The sequence below is a fragment of the Vipera berus genome, assembly GCF_964194415.1.
Source record: "Vipera berus genome assembly, chromosome: 1".
In the NCBI taxonomy this organism is placed as follows: Eukaryota; Metazoa; Chordata; class Lepidosauria; order Squamata; family Viperidae; genus Vipera; species Vipera berus.
The window spans coordinates 27,784,896-27,795,242 of record NC_138202.1 but is presented as its reverse complement, the minus strand read 5'-3'; the positions used below and the strand labels follow the sequence as shown (position 1 = coordinate 27,795,242).

Here is a 10,347-nt window from a genome sequence, read left to right as displayed (position 1 = left end):
ATTTTTTATAGCTGAAAACAATCTTAAAATGTTTGATTCAGTGGTGGCAGACAATAGTCTCTTTCCTGTTTATTATATTTAATAGGTTTTTTTTCTTTAAAAAAATATCTCAGTGAAAATGCTTGTGGATTTAAACGTGAAAAGAATGTGCTGACTGAGTCTCAGATGAAGGAGCTTACAACCCATGATAAACTTTTAAAGAAACAGCCTTTTCAAACAGATGCTTTATTTATTCTTTCATTTGTCAGATTTATAGGCTGCCCAAATTCAGAACTCTTAGCAGCTTCACAAAATTAAAAATACATTGTTACAAATAAAATAACACACTACATAATATAAAACATAACTGGCATATCTAGTTATTCACTACTAAAAGGGGGACCACATAAGCTATCTAGCCCCCGGCCCGGAGAAAAGAAAAACTTTAAAAAAGATCACCTAAAAGGCAGGCATTTGTTTGCAATCCATAGCTGAATTCTAATGTTCCTTTTTAAATGGAAATTCTGCCAAAGTGTTTGTCATAAAAAGAGGGATGGATGTTTCATTGACACTTCCAAACCTGAAATGTTTCACAAATTTTGTTTTTAATGCAGAACAAATGCTGCTGCTACATAATTTCTATCTCATATAAGTGCTTGTTCAGAAAAAAGTGTTCTATTTCTTTTCTCTAGGACAAAACAGACTACAACACCTTGTAAACTGAAGCTAGAAAACTGAAATCTTTTATTCTTCTATGAATATACATTCAAAGAGAAAATACTGTGCTGTGAAATCAATAAATAATACTGTTTTCAAATATGCTGTACAAATTATTTATACATAATAGACAAATGTAAAACATATATACAGGAAAAGCCTAGACTTAAGTGCTAAAATCAATGGGGTCCTTGGGTTCCACAGCTGATAAGGTTCTTAAGGCATTACACACACCGGGTATCCACACATTGTTTAGAACATTTGCCTTCTAGTTGGTACAGAGTTGACCACTTTTGAGCCTCAAAAAAGGAAAAGCTTTATTTGAAAGTTGATCCATAGCAAACTAACCAAGGTAAGGACAGCTGGATCCAAGAAGGCTGGATCTTGGATATGCTACTTACCCAGACTGTTATTAATTATAATTAACGTCCATTTGCTCCCTCAGATAATATCCTGGATGGCTCAGTGTATTTTGCAGTTAGCAAATAAAAAAGAGCTGGTGCAGGCACCAGGGCCAGCAAAGGCAAGTCCTGGTAAATGTTGCTCAGCTTGGAAATGGAGATAATTCCGTAGGCATGCAACAGCCAATGGCTAAACAGAACGATAAGCCTTTTCTTCCTGACAAGCAGATCTTTAAAAGTCTTGAAAATAGAAGATAAGATATTTCCATTAGTTTCTATTTTTATAATAATCTACTTATATGTATCAATGGAATGTGAGATTCAGGAATTGTTTTGGAATATCTTTTTTCATCCTGATAACAAACTGCATCTCAGCAATACTCCCAAAGCAATATCTCAATTCTGCAGAAAGCCAGGGTACAGGGATATAAACTGATCAACTAGAATCTCTAAAGGAGGAAAGTCAGCAAAACGTTTTAACCTTTTATTCATTTAGGAATTTTGATGGAAGATTGTGTCTGAATACACAATCTTACTTAGCATAGCGGGCTAAGAGATTACATTCTTGAAAACTGTTTGAATTTTAAAGGCTTCTGTTTGCTCTAGTAGCAGATTTTTTCCTAGTCAATGCTGGCAAGGCAAGGTATCCAGCAGCTTCATGAAAATCCTGACAACTGGAGAGAAAGAGAATTTCTGTTCAATAGCTCCAGCAGATTCAATAATTCATTTCTTCTCAGATAGTGCCTATAGGATACTGAACCAATCACCCCCTCCCCCAGAACTTCACAGCCTATTGACCATTAATAATTTTGCTAGTTGCAGTGCTTTACTTACCTCTACTTCAGAAGCTGATAGATAGACAACCAGGGTAACAAGAGATAGTACAATGATGATATATGGGAAAGCATAGTCTGGAAGGAAAAGGGAATATGTTATACACACTTACATCATATTGGTTAAGTAGAACAGATAGGCAAACAATTAGTTTTCAATAGCAATAGCACTTAGACTTATATACCGCTTCACAGTCCTCTCTCTAAGTGGTTTACGGAGTCAACCTATTGCCTCCAACAATGTGGGTCCTCATTTTACCGACCTCGGAAGGATGGAAGGCTGAGTCAACCATGAGCCAGTGAGATTCGAACTGCCAAACTGCAAGCAGCTGGCAGTCAGCAGAAGTAGCCTGCAGTACTGCATTCTAACCACTGCGCCACCATGGCTCTTCAAAATACTATATTGAAAAGGAAATCCAGATTTAGTGAAACTGCCCTTAGTAAAAATATATCAAACATTATATTCTGTTATAGTCTAAGCAAGGCACACATACAAACAGTCCTCATGTGATGCATTGCATTCTTATCCTTTGATTTAAGAAGACAAGTTCTAATCTCTGTAAAAACTGTCTCCATGTTTTTAGGATTCAGTGAAACTCAGAATCTACCTACCAGTTACAGATTTACATTCACATTTACTATACATTTTATAAGTGTTACCCGGTTTACACATTGTGGTAAATATGTAAACATTCCATGATTTAGATTTGGTTTAGATTTAAGTTGTGGCAGAAACCCTGTGTGAACTCAAGTCTATTTTTTTTTCTAAAAAGTTGTTTATATCCTACCACTTCCATCCTAGGCTGTGTGTTTCATACAAAAGGGAATAGAAAACAACTTACAGAGCAAGCCACCTCCAACAGCCTGAAGCACAGTCAGAATTGGGAAGAAATAAAGAGCTGCATAAATGCTCTTAAATCTATCTGACTTTCCCAGCCCACAAGCAATCTTCTTTACCAGCAGTGGACGAAGCATCATCATCAACACTAAACAGAATGCGTAGTATATGAATACAATGGTGTAGCTGAAAGAGAGGATTGTCAAAATTAGCACATTGTGACCTAAAATTCCTAGAACTAACAGTTGCATAACAAAATCCCTGACAACTTCTTCTCAAATTGTGGCAAGAAGACAATCAGTCTGCCTTAAAAGCCTGCTACCACATTCCTTCTCTTTCAGGAGCTTTCTAGGTCTTTCCTGTAGCATTATATCAATATTCTGTTTTCATACTAGAGGAAGGTTTGTATCCATAGAGAAGAGATCAGAATTCTTGATATGGTCACTTCTTGTCCCCTTGTAAGGGAAAGGGTGTCAATGCTGCAAACATTGACATGTTTTTGCACTGACAATATATGAGACAGGATGTCAACTTTCCTACGAAGGGATCTCTATTGTATTCCAACCTATTTGTTTTTTAACCCTCTTCATCCTTAACTGCCAAGCCTAAACAGATGAGGATGGGTGGCAATTTTTCCCATTTTTTTTAGTTTTATCAAAAGATTAAAATACAAAACACCAAAATATTTAAAAAAACCAACAAAACACAACAAAAAAGACATTAGCCAAGTGTCTTAGAAACCCACCCCCCCCAAAAAACATATACGCATAAAATCCTCCCTAGTTGAATGCTGATTGGTATAGTACAGCAGTGTTGATTTCCCACCCCTTGCAAAACAGGCAGAAAAATAATTAAAATGTTAAACTACTAAATCTACTTGAAAACTGTTAAGTCTGTCATCTGTAAACTATATGAATAACAAAGTAGTTAACAGAAAAAACAATAGAAAAGTAATAATTGTTAATAAGAGAAAGACAAAGTTGAAGTTTCAGATGTCATGGTTCCGATTAATGAGACAGTTCAAACAAAATTCAGGCATTTTTTATCTAAAAAGTCTTAATAATGAAATGCAGCATCGGCACTCATGGATGGATGCCAGAATCTGAAATCTCCTCCCCTAAGCCCAGCATATCATACACAATTCCCATCCTTATTTACACGTCATAAATCACATTATCCAATTAGTTTTACATACGAAGTTTCACTTCCCTTTCTGAGCGTGGCTATTTCTTATCTTCTCAAAATAGCCGTTTGACATTTCCCTCCCTTCTGTGATTCAAAGCGAAGCAGTTTAAACAAAAGGCTGCCTCTTATATTGTCAGTGCAAAAACATGTCAATGTTTGCAGCATTGACACCAAAACCCTCTGTTAACAAGCTGTTATTGTAATCAACTTGTAGAAAATCTACCACCAATCACTATCCTAAATATTAACCTTAATTGGTTCAGGATCAAATATCCAAGTTTGTTTCTTTATACTATCTCTTCTCAATTGCTGATTGATTTAACTAAATAGGTCCAGTATCTTCCCTCAAAAATCCAAATAAAATCATCCCTCAATTAGGTGCATTAAATCCGTTTCCCATTCTCCATCAAACTGCCACTTGTCGACCCAGAGAATTCTCTGCTATTATATCAAAGCACAATGTTAAGCTTCCGAGAGGTGTATGGAGCTAGCTTTATAACTTCTGAGCCTATATTTCTTCCTGGCCAGTTTACAGCTGGAAAATCCCATTTCTTCTCGATGTTCTCCACCATCTGTATTATTTCCATATCTGTTTTTCTTCCCAACGAATCTGCTGCTTTAAAAATAAATTCTTCTTGTAGGCTTAAAAAATGTAATGTCTGTTTTTCAAAATGTTCTGTGCAGTTTATAAGTTCATCAAGTCTTTTTGGAAAAAAAATCAGCTAGGAATTGCATCTTGTTAGTCAGAGTCTCTTTTCCTCCTTGGGTGTCAGCCTCGTCGTTGTCTCTGTAATCTCATCTGTTGTTGGCTCAAAGAAGGGAGGCAGCAGGGAGGCAGTGAAAAAGACAGGAAAGATATTTTCTGGCCATTTGATCAAAATGTTTTTACAAGTTAATAAATATAAATCCAGAAGGCACAAATTAATAAGAGCAGTTATATAAATTGAAGGAAAACAAAATAAAACAAAACAAAAAAATAGAAAGACTCCAGCAGTGGTTGAAATAAATCAGCCTTCAGTCAGTCAACTGACATTTAAAAATAAAAAGCAAAAGTTCAGAAAGTAAAACGTCTTGGCCTGCTTATGAAAAAGGAAGAGGTGTAAGAGGCCCTTGACTTTTCAGCTGCCCCCTTGCAAGGAGTTGCAATCTTCAAGATTCCCCCTCTTGGGTGCATCCACAGCTGTCCAAAAATCACCTGTTGTCTTTCTTAAATGCCCCCATCAAATTCAGGGAGCAAGGCTGCCAAAAAACCAGCTCTGGCAGCAAAGACAACAGATCATGGGTAAGGGAAAGAAAGCTCTCACCATACAACATCCATTGGGGGAGAAGTTTTTTTTTTAAATCCCATTTATATCCCACCCTTCTCCGAAGACTCAGGGCGGCTTACAATCTAAAGCACCAATTTTGCTAGACAAAAGTACTACAACAAAAATATGTAGTATACTGCTCATAATTACAGTTTTTAAAAATAAAAACAGCCTTCTATTTGTTCCTCTGGCCACCAGCTATTACACTGCAAATCAACTATATTAGTGACAATAATTTACAAACCAATGCCATTTTACTTAGAAATAAACCACACTTAACCCCAAAAAACTTGCTTTTGCTATAGACCATTAAAATTGAAATACGTGACTGTTACAATGAAAAGGTCTTGACTTTTGTTCAAAGTATCAAATCAGTCCGGAGGTTATAAGTATACACTCACAGAGGATAGACAGCTTCGTGGGTACAGTGAATGGTGGTAACGTAATCAGGGCTTGGATTGTAAAGCATGGTATACCAGTCAGAAAGCATCATCACTTTGCATGAACGGATGTGCAGGGAGCCCATGGGGTCACTTACAAGCAAGGTAACAATTGCTGCCACGCTGCATTCAATTAAAGCAGTGATGTGCTGGAAAAGCGCACTGGAACTGTCGAGAAAAGATAAAATAAGTACTCAAAATAAGAGAGCCGAGTGCCATAAAACATTAATTCTCTTATCACTCTTAGGGAGTGTTGCAAAACCTTCAATATGACAGCAGGCAGAATCCAAGAGCTTATTCTCCATCTGAAGGAGGTGCCTTAACTTTCTAGATTTATTTGTTTTATTGTAGAGAACTTTGGAGATTGAGTTAACTTTTGAAAAATCTCTCAATATTTACAAAAAATCACTAATGCCCAGAGATCGATAGAAGTTTGGTGGCTATGTAAATGTTTTAAATAAACAAATGTGACCTTGCATCATACAGTATAAATACATGCATATAAAAATAACTACAGGTTATTACATCACAGCCATAAGTAATAACAGTTCTAAATCTTCACCCACATGACCAGCCCGATTTTACAACCTTTTTTGCAGTGTTTAAGCAAATGCTGCAGTCATTAAGCGAACCAATAGTTCCCTATGGGACCAAGTTTGCCAAAAACTGAAAATAAACCCTTGTTTTCAGCAAACCATTGTAAAACAAGGTCACGTGACCATGGGAAACTGCAAATGGCTATAAATATGGGCTTGTTGCTGAGCTCCAACAGATTTGGGGGGGGCAGACATTAAATCTTCACAATTGGGTGACAGGCACCACCAAAGAGATCCATTGTAATTTTGAACGGTCACTAAGCGAGTGGTTATAAATCGAGGCCTACCTATAGATTTGGGTAAGTTCATGCATTAAAATAATAGTACCAGCAGGTGGCAGAACAAGAGACACCTGGTCTGGGCTTGGAAACTAAGCTGAATTAGGCCAGGCTAGAATTTGGATGGGAAACTACTAGGGAATCTCAGGATTGTAGGCTAGAGTGAAAAGTTGAAAAAAATCTGGAAAAAGCCAATAAATACTATTTCTGCACTGTTGCAGAAGTACTCGTGCAAGAGTACTACTTCAGCACTGTTGCCAAGAAAACTGCAACTAGCAGGTGAGCTGAACTAAAAATGTCTTTATATTTTATTTCAATATTGAATTTATGTTTCAGGAGATAGTGGGATGTATCTATTAATTATTTAATTTATATGTCACCCATCTCACTGTCTAATCAACTCTGAGCAGTTTACATTATAGTAAAAGTATAAATGTAAAAATGATTAAAATTAACAAGAATTAAATAGAGGCTAAAATCCAAGAGGACAAACAGTACAGATATGTATGCATCTCTTTATAAATAACACTTTTTATATATTCAGTTGAGAAGTTAGTGTATTTTAAAGTTAAATATTATTAAGCTAAAACCTTATTTTATTTTAATAAATATTTACCTCTTTTTCCCTGAATACCATTCAATGAAGAACCAATGCAGAATGAGAGGTAGCATTGCCATAAAGCCAAGATAAAGCCAATCATAGCGTTCTGGGGATCCCATACATTCGCGGCAGATTTTATAGGCATCACTTCTTTGTCCTCTGGGACATACCTGGAAAGTTTTATTACAATCTATTTTATAAAGCCTTTACTTAATTTATTTAAAATGTTTGTCTAGTTTTCCTATTTGATTATTTACATAAAAACAGTGCATGCAAACATTCAGCACCTTTTACCTAGTCATGTCCAATAACAGTTATAAAATGCAACACACCCTTGTTTAAAATATTCAGAAAAATTGCCAGAATTACAACTTACCCCACAATCACCATGAATTTCAGTTCCATTTATAATTTCCACTGTTCTTCCACAATAAAGTCCAAGGCAGTCTGGCTGAATATCTACAACTTACACAAAAAGTGTATAATTCTTGACTTTTCTCTATAAAATCTCATGATTTTATGCAATTTTCCATATACCATAATTATTACTAGATAGGTCCACAGAAATTGCACTCATAGTGTTGGTCATTGCAAGGCTTTCATATACAGTAATGATTTTAGTAAATTAGAGAAAGCATAGACTAAGTTAACATATTTGGTTGATCCTGTACTATATGCTGCATTATCTGCTAACAAGGACAATACAGTACTTGTAGATTTTGGCTACAATGCAACAAGCTCAAAGAACACAATTACCCAACACCAAACTTCTATGAATACCCCGATCTCAGTTCCTAAGCAAAAAGCCGGGTCTTCATAGTCTTCCAGAAGGCAAATCGAGGTGGGGCTGCCTGTCTGTATCTTAGGGGAAGATTGTTCCATAAGACAAGCAACAGAACGAAGAAGGCAAAGTTCCTATTGCCTATCAAATGACACTGCTTCACTGATAGGACCAGCAGTATGCCCATTCTACTCTGTCTGATGGGATAGACAGAAACCATCTGAAAGAGACAGTGTCACATGTAACTTGGCCTCATGAATGGTGACAATCAGCCTTGAATTCAGCCAGAAATCTACTGGGAGCCAGTGCAATGAGATATGAAAGGAATAAAAGTATTATTCAGAAATTTCTAATGAGTCTAAAGGTTGAAGCAGAAGCCAACTGAAGATCAGAAATAATATTTTATCCAGTGGCGTAGCGTGGGTTGTCAGCACCCGGGGCAAGGCAAGTAATTTGCGCCCCCTAACCCGCTCTCTCTCCGCACCGCACCGCACGCCTGGCACCCCCCCCTCCACAGTGGGCGGCGACCTGGCGGCTCGGATCGGATTCGCACAGCCAGCACTGCAGTGAGAGACAGTGAGTGAGCCAGGCAGGGGCAGAGAGCTGCGAGTGCGAGCGCCCCCCCAGATGTTGCGCCCGGTGCGGCCGGCCCCCCCTGCACCCCCCACGCTACGCCACTGATTTTATCTAAGTATTGACAAGTACAAATGTGAAAAGCAGAAAATACAAATTGTAAGAGGAAATATCGAAACAACAATAGGAGACGGACTGTGGTAAACAGAAAATTAGATGGTGAAAGATAGGATATGGACAAAGGGGCTTCCTGGAACATGGGAAGGACAGTGGTTTTAGGCGGTCGGGAAAGTTTATCGGATGATTAGGGAATGGGCGTTGAGTGAGATAGCGGAGGGGGAATCTGAGTTGGGGATAGGATATAAAAATGTGTCAAACAGCTCTGTAAGGTGTGGCTGAACTCCTGTGTGTGTTTCAGTCCACCAAGCCTTTGCAAACGCTTCTTTTGAAATAAAACTTTGTTGCTGGAATTCCAAGTGAGTTTGTTTGTTTTGGATCTTGAGCCACTTTCCAAACAGATATATGGATCTTAAAATTATACACATTATACATGTAAAAATGAATGCACATTATACATGCACATTATACATGTAAATGAATGGCAAAAAATAGAAAAGCAGATGTATGGGTAATATATGATGTTTAAAGAACAAAAAAGAATGCATGAAGCAGTGCTGGAGGCAGTGAAAGCAAGGATGGTTTGCGAATATAGACTAGTATTGTGACATAGATTAGTATTTATTTTCCTTAATTTCCTTAATAAGCCTTTTTGGCTTATTATTTCTTACCCTTTGTCTAGATTTTGCTTGATGTTGCAAAAAGGGAGTAACATGATAGAATTTATGCAGTTTTTTATTTTATTACCTTGCCCTAAACTCACGTGTTCGGGTATACACCGGATTGATAATAGAATCCTATTCTAAAGATCAGAGAAAAGAAAAAAAAATCTACAAGCAGCCCTGGAATAATGACAAAACTTGAGACAGAGAGTTAGCAGCACCATAAAATTATGCAAAGCATCGCGCAATCGATCCTTTTCTGTCTGCGACCTTCTCCAGGGATATTGGGAGGATGCTCGGGATCCAACCCTGCCTTCTTTCAACTGAGGAAGTGAGTGGCGTTCAAGCCTGGCCTGTCGGGCTACAGGGGACATTAATACTGGCCATAACCAGAGCGAGACCGTCTCCGCAACTCAAACTCACCCATTTTACTCCAGTCCGGCCGCGACGGAAGTACGACAAAGATTCGGGATTTTGACAACACTCAAATATCCAGCCAATCAGCTGCCGAAACCTCTTGCCGATTCGATTGTCTGCTTGCCCTTAAGTAGGTGGGGAAGCCAAACCCACAAGCTGTTATTTGTGTTCCGCCTCCCAGGTTGTGTGACGATGTTCACTTCCTGCGCTGGAGGGAACTTAATCCTGGAGAACGGAAATGCCGAGCCAAGATAGAGCTAGAAATAATGAAGACGCACTCCCTTAAATATATGAAATAGCTGGAAAATCAACCTCAGCCAATTTTTTCTTTATCTGTAAAATGTAGTCTGGTGAAGTAAGAATATTTAAAGAGTTTTTAAACTAGTCTAGCCTTGTCAGATTATCTAGTTGAGTCTAGTAGTCTATCTATTCAAGTGTAGTCTATCTAACTAATTTATCTTCCCCAACAATCTATGCCAGCAGCTAGGAATTATGGGAGGATATAAGAAAGATGTAGCTTTCGTTGCCATATGTTGTCATATCAGTCAGATCTTTTATTATAATATTATAAACGATTTCCCATTTATGTGATTAATAAAGGGCCTTTGTTATTAAACATGTA

At 37.6% G+C, this 10,347-nt stretch overlaps 1 protein-coding gene across 2 annotated transcripts; it reads right to left on the bottom strand.

The window, feature by feature from the left end:
- Positions 1-209: 209 nt before the first annotated feature.
- JKAMP (JNK1/MAPK8 associated membrane protein) lies at positions 210-9,977 on the bottom strand. 2 transcript variants are annotated; one of them, XM_081327123.1, is made up of 7 exons: positions 9,732-9,977; positions 7,552-7,640; positions 7,191-7,345; positions 5,662-5,868; positions 2,773-2,954; positions 1,932-2,008; positions 210-1,337 (listed from the first exon to the last, which is right to left on the bottom strand). In XM_081327123.1, exons 1-7 carry the CDS (start codon positions 9,733-9,735, stop codon positions 1,119-1,121), a joined length of 933 nt encoding a protein of 310 aa, XP_081183249.1. In that variant the 5' UTR covers positions 9,736-9,977; the 3' UTR covers positions 210-1,118. The 2 variants fall into 2 exon arrangements, with proteins under 2 accessions (XP_081183249.1, XP_081183250.1); XM_081327124.1 differs by having other exon boundaries at positions 7,552-7,634.
- Between the last annotated feature and the right edge of the window lie 370 nt (positions 9,978-10,347).